This window comes from Polypterus senegalus, chromosome 15 (assembly GCF_016835505.1).
Source record: "Polypterus senegalus isolate Bchr_013 chromosome 15, ASM1683550v1, whole genome shotgun sequence".
Lineage (NCBI taxonomy): Eukaryota > Metazoa > Chordata > Cladistia > Polypteriformes > Polypteridae > Polypterus > Polypterus senegalus.
Genome location: NC_053168.1, coordinates 91,372,596 through 91,385,855, shown reverse-complemented (window position 1 = coordinate 91,385,855; position 13,260 = coordinate 91,372,596). Strand labels below are relative to the sequence as shown.

Genomic DNA, 13,260 nt, shown 5'->3' with positions numbered 1-13,260 from the left:
CAAATACCCCAATCACAGTCCTGGCCACAATGCCTTTCTCTTCGGGCCGCCTCCACAGCTCTCCTGAGCTTTGTCCTTCTGCCTCCCGACTCCAGCCTCGAATGAAGGGAGACGGCCCCTTTTATACAGTCCCTGGATGAGCCCCAGGTGTTCCCAGCATTCCTCTTCTAGCCACGCCCCAGCGTGGCGGAAGTGCCGGCTGTCCTCCCGGCAGCTCTCCGGGCGCCGTCCTAATTCTTCCCCCCAGCACTTCCTGGTGTGGTGGAAGTGCTGGGGTAACAGGTCCCCAAGGCATTGGGGCGCCTCCTGTCGGTGACCACGGGCCCCTACAGGGTGGAGCTTCCATACCCTGTACCCGTGGCCCCCAAAGCAACAAGGAAGGCGACCCCCACATGATACAGGGTGGTCACAGACCCACATCCGGTCCCTCATGGCGTCCCGGCCGGGTCATGGCCCCTGGCATCCCTGACAACATCTTAGATTCACAAGTAGCGATTTGGGTAGTGAATACTTCGATGAATGAAACCTGTTATCTTTACAACCGTTGACAAACACGGAATGTAACTTGAACACAACACGTCCTCCAAATACGAACCTGATTGAAAGAAATAATGATAATCAAATCCTTGATGACAGCAACAGTCATAACAGTGACAAAAAAATTACATTGACAATCATGTTATGTTATTTTTAAAATGTTTCCTTTTCTTTTTTATAACTTATTTAACACACTACTCCGCTGTGAAGCGCAGGTATTTTGATAGTTCTCAATAAACAAGTCTTACTTTTCTTATGCAGATCTGTAATTTTTATTTTCCATTTTAAACATGGGTTAAATTTATCATTTGTCAGTAATAATAATCATCAAGTTCTTCATCACTAATTTCTTTAATCTGTTGGAGCTCCTCAACAGTGCATTCTGGATCATACAAATATGTATCATCATTTTCATTGATGGAAATATTGCCAGTTTCAAATGATAGCTTATTTGTTTAAATCCTGAAAGAAAATGTACCCATAAGGAGTTTATTACCAAAATGATAAAGGAGTGTGTGGCATTCACAAAATAAGATGGAGGAAACCACGTCGCATTGGAGGCGGGGCCGGAATTATTTGTGTGGTTGGGGTGGTGAAAGATTGATATAAAGATAGAGATAATCAAGATGAGGTGCAGAGCTGATTTTCTTTTAAATTGTCCAAATCTTACAAAAATGGATGTATTTGGTAAGTTTAAGTCACTTTTTGTTATTGGTTGGACTCTGGTACCCTTCAGCCCCCTTATAAGCTGCAAAAACTGACATGGTATTTTTTCATTTTATTAAAAAAAAAAATATAAAGTTGTGCTCATACATACCCTGGCAGAATTTGTAAGATGTGTACCATACTTTAAAGAAAAGATGATTTATCAGGCAAAAGATATTTAATTTACTTTTAATGGAATCCAACTTAAATTATAATGCATCACACAATAGCAGAACTATTAAACAAAACATACTAATAAGGAAAATAATGAAGTTGGACCCTGTTCAAAGTTAGCTTACCCTTAGTTCTTACTACTGTTTATTGCCCACTCTACCATCAATGATGGCATGCAGTTTTTTTTGATAGTTGTGGATGGGGCCCTTGATTTTCTCAGGTGGTAGAGCTGCCCATTCTTCTTGGCGAAAAGCTTCCAGGTCCTGTAAATTCTTGGGTTGCCTTGCATGAACTGCACGTTTGAGATCTCCCTGAAGTGGCTCAATTAAAATAAGGTCAGGAGACTGTGATGGTCACTCCAGCATCTTCACTTTTTTTATGCTGTAGTCACCTGTTTTGGATCACTGTCATGTTGGAAGATCCACTGAGTCCTATGCGCAACATCCAGACTGATTAATGCAAGTTGTCCTCCAACATTTTCCGGTAACATGTTGCATTCATCTTGCCATCAATTTTCACTAAGTTACCCATCCCAAGAACATCAGAGATCCACCTCCATGCTTCACAGTAAGGTGGTGCACTTTTCGTCATGGGCCTTGTTGCATCCTGTCCAAACATAGTGTTTATGTTTTTGACCATAAAGTTCACTTTTGGCCTTATCTCTCCAAAGGACTTTTTTCCAGAAGTTTTGAGGCTTGTGTAGATGCAGATTGGCATATTGTAAGTTAGCTGTTTTGTGGCATTGGCACAGTAAAGGCTTTTTTTTTTTTTCTAACTTGACTGTGCAGCCCAGTTTTGTTCAAGTACCTCATTATTGTGCATTTTGAAACAGTAACACCATTTGTTTGCAGAGAAGCCTGTATCTCAGCTGAAGTGGCTTGTGGGTTTTTCTTGGCAGCTGGACAAATGATCCTTGCTGAAATCTCTGTGGCCTGGTAACAACAGAACTTCTGACTTTCCACCAGTTCTTTTTATCAGATCCTGTACACTACTGACAGGCATTTTCAGATCTTCAGGCATCTTTTAATATTACTGATTTTATACAAATAACGAGACTTTTCTCATAGGTCCTTTGACAGGTGTTTTGCTTTCCCCTTGGCTTGGTATGCAGAAAAGTCAGTGCAGCTCTGAATCAGCTTATATTGACTATTTATACACAGACACTGATTATATTATACCTGCCAACAGTTTGATGCTGAGGAAACTGCAGATCATTGCAACAAAGAAGCTGGGAACTTTAAATTCACTAATATATGAAAAGTGACTTAAAAGTGATATTGCATCATATAAACTGCCAAATCTTTTATATCCATAATGTTTAATCCAAAATGGCCACAGTTACCTGTTCATTGGGGGTTTCAGTTATTGGTCCACATTACTTTGGATAATCAGGGTTCTACTATATATGTTTTTTAGTCATTAAGTTATTGTTTGCTGGGTTATCATATGAACGTTATAGCTTCTGATTATGCAGTTGATGTACAGTACTTATGATGATATTTTTTAATAAATTTGCTTTTTCACTCTTCAGTTCTCAAATTCACAGGAAGACGAAGATATTGATATGGACACAGTTCATGACAGCCAAGCATTTATATATCACCATTTAAACATGCTCGAAAGACCATCAACTCCAGGTTTGAAATCTAAGAATTAAATCTATTTTGTCTTAAATATTCTTAACCTATGATACATTTAATTAAACCATTTATCATTACTTTTATAAATCAGATACTAATAACCTTTTATCTATTGCTTTGTTCACATGCATTTTAATAAACACTTGGTATGTTATCCATGTCTATTAATTACAATAAGAACAGAATTATTTTAATGTTGTGTTTTAGCCCCTTAACTGTTTTGTGATAATAGTGTTTCCAAAGGTCTTGTATAAGATTTTTCACTAACTTAAAATCTTGTTTTCATACCTATTTTAATAGTTAATGAATATGTGTAAAAAAAATATATATATATATAAATTATTTTTTCATTTCTTACAGGGAAAGAACCTCCTACTACAGACCCTGCTATGGTGTCAATGCCAGCAACTCCTTTATCTGTGTTTGGGAAAGATCCTCATCCCACTTCAAAACACAGTGATCATCACCATCATCATCACCACCACCATGAGCACAAAAAGAAGAAAAAGAAACACAAACACAAGCATAAACATAAACACAAACATGACAGTAGAGAAAAAGAAAGGGACAGAGACCAGATTGCTTTTCCTAGCAGCCCTGCTAGTGGACACTCAATTCAATCACCTTCCCTTTCTGATTAGAGGAAAGTTATTTGTACAGTAGTTTGTGTACTTTTTCAACCTTACATGTACATATTCTGCCCTAATATGTCATGCCAGTAGGGAATGTGTTGCTTTAATAGTATTTTACAGTTTTTTGAATTTTTGTTTTCTTTTCTGTTTTTAAATGATATGAAAGTAAAGCATTCATTCTTTAAAGAAGGCTATTCAGAGCCTTAATGCCATCCATAGTTCACTGGCACAATTATTTTATTGTTAACATTTCTTGCCTAATATTGACTTTATTTTAGTCATCTTTTTATTAAACAAGTTTGTACTGAAATAATTTAAAATGTACAAAGTGTTACAACCCAATAAATATGATTTAATTTTTTATGTTTGTGAAGTTCTTCAGTGTTTCTTATCAGAGATTTATGTGTGACTTAAGTATATGCTGCAAGTTTAATTTTCTTGATATTTTCCTGTTTTGCTTTTGATTATTTCAAACATTTTACAGGCTAAATTAAAATGTTGAAGCTGCTGCCTCCAAATATGTAGCTGTAGACTGAAAAATAAAAAATAAATACCATACTTTATAGAATCAAGTGCCATGTATATGAAATAGCCAATATCAGTACTGTATATAGATTATTCAACTCTTATATTATGGGCCACACAATTCTGCAGTGCTTTGTGGTGTTGCCTAAGCATCCTTTGTCCTGAGCTTAAATCCTGTGCCCAGTCATCTATTTGGAATAGGCCCAGACGATACTTTGTCTTTACAAAGCATCAGTATTGGTTTTACATGCCACCAGTATTATGATGCTGAAATTCTTCAAAGTGAACCCCTTGAAGGTCGACGACCTGTCCAGGGTTTGTTCCTGCCTTGTTTCGATGGCTTGATAATAAGCTCAGGCCCTTGTGACACTGAATTGTTTTTGAGTAAAATTATATAATTTTAAAGTTATGTGCATCATGTTAATTGGTGATTTTACTTTGACTTGTTGTGAATGAGTGTACAGTGCACTGAACTGGCAGCAACCTGTCTTGGGCTGGCACAGTATCTTACACATAGAGCAGTAGGCATATTGGGAGGGGCCAAACAGGCCATAAATCATATTTTTGTGCATATTCTATTGGTTTCCATGTGAACACTATTGGTTTATGAGTATTTACTATCGATTTGCTTGTGTACAATACTGGTTTCATTCATATGAACTATATTGGTTCAAGTCTGTATATTATCGGTTTGTGCTTGAACTGTATCCGTTTGTATAAGCATACCACTGGTTTGCATATGAACTAGATTGATTTGCATGTGTATATCACTGGTTCCACTACGTTTGTTAATGATTTGTGAGTGAACTGCACAGGTTTACACTCGCAGGTTATCGGTTTGCGTATAGACAGTATTGGCTTGTGTTCTCAGCCGGTCTAACAATGGATTTGTTACACTGGTTTCATGTGGCTAACATGTCGGTTTTGCGTTTGAACTCTATTGGTTGTATGTGTGTACTTTGTCGGTTTCTCGTACGAAACATACAGGGCCAGTATAGTCATGGATTGTGAAGAGAAGCAGGTAGACAGGGATCTCTGTTTAAACAGCACAATATTTCTTTTTTCCACACAATATGTTTGCAAAAGGACTTGGTGGTAATTATTACTATTATACAGAATATATATATATATATATACTATCTGTACTATTATACAGAATCTACCCTTGAGTCTGTAATGAACACAAGGCTGAAGTTATGTACGTATTCGACTGTCTTCTTATTCGCTCCCAGCTACATGCTTGCTTGCAATCTGCGACTGTACTTTTTCACACAGCATTTGCAAACAAGTTACTTATTCTAAAGGCAAAATATTCTACATATATGACTGATGCCTTAATCTAAAATAACATTTAGTCAGTACTGGTTATATTTCTTATACCCAGCGACGCCGTGCCACACAGACAGGTGAAGTGACTTGCTCATAGTCACACAGTGTCAGTCGCAGGACTTGTACCCACAAATACAGGTTTAAAGTGCAAAGCCCTAACCAAGGTGCTCCAGTGCTTGCAAATTTATAATGTGTACATTATCTCTCTCTCTCTCTTTAAATATATATTTAAAATCCAGTGTTTGTATTTAAAATCCAGTGTCTGTCTGTCTGCTTTTCACGACAGAACTACTTAACTGTAAGAGCCAATCTTTGAAAGTTAAAGCTTTGGGTTAAACACATATTAGTGCTTGCTTAATTTGAATAGAAGGGACTTAAAAGACCCATTTTCAACTTAGAAATGGGATAGGCATACAGTTTTCTGACCGTCGTTTTGAAATGGTTCAGAAACGTTTTGAAGTGATTTGTAACGATTTAAAATGTAACAAGTTTTAAGCTTTGAACAGAACTTTTCTTAAGAAGAAATTTCTTTTTTTTTTTTGCTATTTTAATTTTCTCTTTTGTGTGAGCTGTATTACTTTGAATTTTAACTAAAACTTTTAAAAATGAAGATATTTTCTCTGTGGAATCATTTCAACATGTCGGGCTTTTGTTGAATCACATTTTTAGGTTAGAGCTGCTAAACTTTGGTAATTGCTACATTAACAGAATTAGATGTTTTTTTTCTGTTATTTTCCTGAACATTCCAGTTGATTTTGCGACTTCTCTCATTGCGCTATATATTAGTTTCCTTGCGGTACAGATTTATTTGCATGAATCTGAGAGACACCCAGCAGGGCGAGGCCCTCCTCACTCACGCACCAGCCTTGGGATGTTCCTTACCAATACTTAGCTAGCGAATGAGAGAACTACTTAACAAATTTAGATCTGATTTTTCCTATAGTTTGCTTAAACATTCCAATTGATTTTGCAACCTCTCTCATCGCGATAAGAATCGTAGTTCACTTGCAGGAGCAATATATTCGTGCTAATCTGAGACAAAGGCTACGGGCCAAGGAGAGGGGAAAGCATGGCGTCAGGAGTGGGGAGCCAGGCAGGGCCCTCCTCACTGTCTTGTTTCACTACTACGCAGGCGGAGCCGTGGGGGACAGCTAGTTTGAAATAGTATAAACATGTCCATTCTTTGAAGAGCTAAATATTCCACATTTGGACCTAAGTTGCAGCATATTGTGCCACCTTACCTTTCACAGTTTTGTAACAAGGCAGATTTTTAAGATGCAGCTGAGTTTTGCCCTTCCCGGTGCAGATACCTGGGTGAAACTGACAAGGTTCCCACTCTCATATCTGATATATGGAATTTACTGTGATATTTAATGGACACTGTAAAGGGTTAAATCACGTTGAACCACCTTCATTTTCATAGTTTTGTGACAAGACAGATTCCTTTGTTAAATTAAACTTGAGTTTAATATTTTTGACCCGTGCAGGACCAAAATCTGGAATATTTATTTTTTTCAGATAATTGATCAGTTTATAATGATGCCGATTAATGTACACGCTGTAGAATATTTTGCCTTGCTGTTGTAATAGAATAAGAAGCTGGTTTCCAAAAGCTGTGTGAATAAGCATATACTGGATGTAACTAGGAGTGAATAAAATGCCAGCCAAATGCTTACTTAATTTCAGCCCCGTGATCATTTCAGAATTAAGGGAAAATACTGCTAAAAACATACAGTGATGTACAAAAGTATTCAATCCCTTTAAAAGTCATCCTAATTTTCTGCATGATAAAAGATTTGTACACATGTTTATTCATTCAGTCTTTTTAATGTGAACTCTTGTGTTGTAACAATACATTTTCAGAGTCTAAATAAACCATTTTCTGTAGAAATTTAACTGACGAAGAAAAACTCTTGTTAGTGTTTGCATTAAGTATTAAGCCCAACACATTTGTGGTTTGTAAGTATGCCTTAGTTCTGCACATTGTTCAGGAGTGATTCTTCCCTGTTCTTCTTGGCAGGATTTCTAGAGATCTCTATGTTGGTGAAAAGGCACCTCTGAACAGCAGTTTTCAAATAGCCCCACAGCTTCTCAGCAGGGTTAAGATCAAGGCTTTGATTTGGCCATTCCAAAACATTCAGCTTTCTGTTTTTGTGCCATCTAAGTGTCACTTTGGCCTAATGCTTAGGGTCATTGTCATGTTGAAAGATGAATCTTCTCCACAGCCTTAGATTCATAGCAGACTGGAACAAGTTCTCCTGCAGTGTTGTGTGGTATTTGTGCCCATCAATTACCCATACAGCTCTGACAAGATTCTTAGTTCCAGCACATGAGAAACATCCCCATAGCAAGATGCTGCCACCACCACCATATTTTATGGTAGGTATGGTGTTTCTTGAGGCATGGACAGTGTTAGTTTTATGCCACACATACCTCTTTGAAGTCTGGCCAAAAAGTTTTGTTTTGGTCTCATCTAACCATAAAAGATTCTCCCACATCTTAACTGGGTCTTTCTCATGCTTTGTGACAAATGCCATACATGCTTTTATGTTGACCTTCTTAAGGAATGGCTTCTTTCTTGCTACATTCCTGTAGAGGCCTGTTTTACGGAGAGCTCTTGAAATTGTGGACCCCTGCACCTTCACTCCAGTTTCAGCCAAAGAGCATTACAGATATCTGAGAGCTATGGTTGGATTTCTAGTCACCTCTCTCACCAGTTGATGTGTCACTCTGATGTTTAGTTTTGAGGGATTGTCTGTTCTAGTGAGAGTCTGGGTGCTATGATGAACCTTCCACTTTCTGATGATGGATCCAACAGTGCGCAATGAGACATTCAAACTCTTTGATATTTTTATAGACATTTCCTGCTACCTTGTGCATTTCAGTAACTTTGTTTCTCACATCAGTAGAATGCTCCTTTGTCTTCATTTTTGCAGTGACTGTCCAACAAAGGTTACGGCCCTTACAAAGGGGGCTGTTTATATCCAGAGAGATAGAAAGGACTCACAAGTAGCACCTCATCATGTGTAATTATGACTGTTAAATGACTGTCACCTTTGTAATTAATTTGTCATTGGTGTAAACCAGGAGCTTCCAAACCACAGAGGTTTAAATACTTATGTAAACACTGACTTTGGAGTTTTTCTTCTTCAGTTAAATGTCTGCAGAAAATGCTTTATTTTGACTTTGGAAATGTTTTATTACAACATAAGAAAAATACTGAATGAATAAATATGTGTAAAAATCGTTTGTCTTGCAGAAAATTATGGTGACTTTCAAGGGGACTGAATCAACGTTTGCATTGATTTGTGTTTTTTGTATCTCAAACCCTTATTTATACACCTTTATCGTAAGAGCATCCTTTATCAACGATGGATCGTTCAATCAGAAGAAAATATGAAGCTGGTTTTAAATTAAACGTCGTTGAAGTAGCAAAAGAAATGGGTAACTGCACTGCTGCAACAAAATTCGATGCGTCTGAGAAACTGATGCGAGATTGGAGGAGGCAAGAAGATGTAAAAAAAAATGTAGGTGTCACATTTTTGAACGGGTCTGATTTTATGATCGATTTTTCAGGTTTCAAGACCCGAATTATATGCGAGTATATACAGTATTCCAGATTTTGGTCTTGAACGGGTTGAAAATGTTAAACTCAACTTTAACGAAGGTATCTGTCCTGGACAAGTTTATATTACGCCAATTATTATACACATTGTGGATATGCAATCATTGTGGCATGGTGGTTAAGACTTTGCACTTTTAAATCCTGAGTATGTGGGTTCAAGTCCTGATACTGACACTGTGTAACCATGAGCTAGTCACTCCACTTGTCTGTGCAGTGTGGGGGTCACTGGGCAAAAGAAATGTAACCAGTTATATCTAAATGTTGTATGTTGGATAAAGGTGTCAGCCGTAAATGTAGAATATTTTGCCCTTAGAATAAGTTAACTGATTTCATAAGTTATGTGAAAAGGTACAGTGGCTGGTTGCAAGTAAACATGGACCTGGAAGCGAATAAGAAGATGGCCAAATACGTACCTAACTTCCACCATGTGTTCATTACAGACTCAAGGGTAGATTCTGTTAAATAGCAATAACTACCACCAAGTCCTTTCGCAAATGTATTGTGCGAAAAAGAAAATGCTGCACTGCTTTAACGCAGATTTGTCTCCTGTCTGCTTCTCTTCACACCCCATGACTCTACCGACCCTGGAGTTTCTGTTTATTGCCCCTCACATTGCTGCCAAAGATCACATGAACAGCCAGTATACAGTCATGGCCAAAAGTTTTGAGAATGACACAAATATTAATTTATATAAAGCTTTCTGCCTCAGTTTTTATGATGGCAATTTTTGTATACCTGTACTCCAAAATGTTATGAAGAGTGATCAGATGAATTGCAATTAATTGCAAAGTCCCTCTTTGCAATGAAAATTAACTTAATCCCAAAAAACCCATTTCCACTGCATTTCATCCCTGCCACAAAAGGATATGCTGACATCATTTCAGTGATCCTCTCATTAACACAGGCGAGAGTGTTGACGGGACAAGGCTGGAGATCACTCTGTCATGCTGGTTGAGTTGGAATAGAGAGGATCAATTGTTGTGAAGAAGACTTCAGGACACTCAAAGTCCAGCAAGCACCAGGACCATCTCCTAAAATGGATTCATGGCCCAGGGTCGGGGCACCACCAGTACAAAGTTTGCTCAGGAATGGCAGAAGGCAGGTGAGTATATCGGAAGGGTGCCAGTTCAAATCCCACAAGCGCCAATAGGGACTCTGCTCTGTTGGGCCCTTGAGCAAGGCCCTTAACCTGCAATTGCTGAGTGCTTTTAGTAGTGAGAAAAGCGCTATATAAATGTAAAGAATTAATAATTATTATTATTAATTATCTGCACACACAGTGAGGTGAAGACTTTTGGAGGATGGCCTGGTGTCAAGAAGGGCAGCAAATAAGTCACTTCTTTCCAAGAAAAACATCAGGAACAGATTGACATTCTGCAAAAGGTACAGGGATTATACTGCTGAGGACTGGGGTAAAATCGTTTTCTCTAATGAATCCCCTTTCCAATTGTTTGGGGCATCCGGAAAAAAGATTGTCCAGAGAAGAACAGGTGAAAGCTACCATCAGTTCTGTGTCTTGCCAACAGTAAAGCATCTTGAGACCTACATGTGTGGGGTTGCTTCTCAGCCAAGGTAGTGTCTCACTCACAATTTTGCCTAAGAACACAGCCATGAATATAGAATGGTACCAAAACTTCATTTGAGAGCAACTTCTCCCAACCATCCAAGAACAGTTTGGTGATGATCAATGCCTTTTCCAGCATGATGGAGCACCTTACCATAAGGCAAAAGTGATAGTTAAGTGGATCGGGGAACAAAACATCAAAATTTTGGGTCCATGGCCAGGAAACTCCCCAGACCTTAATCCTATTGAGAACTTGTGGTCAATCCTCAAGAGGTGGGTAGACTAAGAAAACCCACAAATTCTGACAAACTCCAAGCATTGATTATGCAAGAATGGGCTGCGATCAGTCAGGATTTGGCCCAGAAGTTGATTGACAGCATGCCAGGGAGAATAGCAGAGGTCTTGAAACAGAAGGGCCAACACTGCAAATATTGACTCTTTGAATAAACTTAATGTAATTGTCAATAAAAGCCTTTGAAACTTATGAAATGCTTGTAATTATACTTCAGCATACCATAGAAGCATTTAACAAAAAGATCTAAAAACAATGTAGCAGCAAACTTTGTGAAAACCAATATTTGTTTCATTCTCAGAACGACTGTAGTTTGCACGCAGAACTGATGGAGATCGTAGACAAAGTTGTGATAGGGTGCGTACGCATAACCAGTATGTTTCTTACGCAAAACCAACATAGTACCTACATACAACCATCAGGGTTCAAGCACAAAACCGATAGGTTACCCACGTGAAAGCAGTATAAGATGTGCATGAAACCAATATAGTGCATACACAATGTCCATCGTTAGACCTGCACAGAATGCAAGCCAATATAGTTCATATGCAAACCGATAACATGCGACTGTAAACCAATGCAGTTCACTCACAAACCAATAACAAACATCCCGGAACCAGTGATATACACAAGCAAATCAATATAATTCATATGTAAACCAGTGGTATGCATATACAAACGGATATTTATGGACACAAACCAATATAGTTCATATGAAAGAAAGCAGCATTGTACACATGCAAATCAATTAAGTATACATTTAAACCAATAATAAATAATCATAAACCAATAGTTTTTGTACAAAAATATATGATTTATGGCCTGTTTGGCCTCTCATTGCATAGGCTACATTTTGCAAACAACTGTTTTAGAAGCCCATTACATGGATACTATGTATGTTTTCTCACACTGAATGCCACCTATTCAAAACTGCTTACCACTTCCACTTTCTAATTTTAAGCTACATTACAAAGAAAATGAAGCATTGTTTTAAACCCAGAAAATCCAGTTAACTCAAATACAAATGCTGTATTCCTGGTTATATCTGTACCCATTAACTGTGATATGGGCACGAAGAAAACGTGCACTTGCACATTTGAATTTTTTTGGATTAATATTTATATACAGATGTTCACAAAACATTATATGATGTGAAAGTGAAATCAAAATTGAGATACTTCTAAATCCTTAATTGTAGAAAGATTCAGTGTTATAATCTTCACATACTGTATTTGTACCTTGACAGACTCCCATCAGCTGTGCTATACATGGTTTTTCGTTGAAGTAACCTATTTAAAAGGAGTACACCTGAGTATGGTGAAGGCCATAAACCAGATTCAGGATAAGATTATTGAAAAGCAACAATTGGGAAAAGTGGTAAGAAAACTGATAACATAAAAATTCCCTAGAAAACAGTCCATTGTGTAAAAGAGGGTAATTGTCATATTATTTATGAGTCAATTCAAGAGATATTGTTTTTCATAAGGATAGGATTTGTGTTTGTCATTGAATTAAATAGGATGCACTGTGCATGCAGCAATTCCCTGGGTACTTTAGATATCTGAGCTTGGTAAGAAAGTAACAAAATTAATGCCATCTTTGACAAAAACATGCATTGAATTTTGAGTGTAGTTTGCCTCTCAGTGTGTTGACATTTCTGAAAGCATAACACGTTATAATTCTGTGGTTTAATAAGGCTGGAATTGTCAATCCAATCAGTGTGTTTCTTTTATTAGATTCCATATGATGTATGAAGACATAATGCATAATAGACGCAGAAGAGTCCAGACATATTCTAAAGAGGCCAAATGCATAAAAAAGTATTCATTTTAATATATTATCAAACAGGTCTGTCACTTATGAACTACAGCCACTGTCACAGTAATGTGACATAAAAACAAGTTATTTTTATGGATTGGGTCCATCAAAGCCCTTGCCTAAATATAATGCAGATTTTCCGTGATTTGAAAATTTCTATATGCCAAGACTTTTTACCCTGTTCAAAGGATATCAGTACACTGAAGTATGATGCCAGTACCATTATGTAGATATTATGCAGGAATGTTTTGCACCAACAGGAATGGGGACATTTGTATGGGATTTTTTTATTGATTTTATCTGAAGACAAAAACATTCCATACAATCAGGTCTGACTTAAATGAAAATAACATAACATACAATCAAGTCAAATTTACTAAACCAGAATTCAACCCCAACCAAGAGAAAGAGAGGAGAGC

The 13,260-nt window shown here is 37.5% G+C and overlaps 1 protein-coding gene across 2 annotated transcripts in view; it reads left to right on the top strand.

Moving 5' to 3' along the window:
- Nucleotides 1-3,937, top strand: part of taf2 (TAF2 RNA polymerase II, TATA box binding protein (TBP)-associated factor) — a 379,690-nt gene extending 375,753 nt beyond the window's left edge. For both annotated transcript variants that reach the window (XM_039736433.1, XM_039736434.1), the window contains 2 exons: nucleotides 2,948-3,053; nucleotides 3,417-3,937. In XM_039736433.1, coding sequence (XP_039592367.1) covers nucleotides 2,948-3,053; nucleotides 3,417-3,697 — 387 coding nt within the window. In that variant the 3' untranslated portion in view covers nucleotides 3,698-3,937. The remainder of the gene's footprint in view (nucleotides 1-2,947; nucleotides 3,054-3,416) is intronic.
- The last annotated feature ends 9,323 nt before the right edge of the window (nucleotides 3,938-13,260 follow it).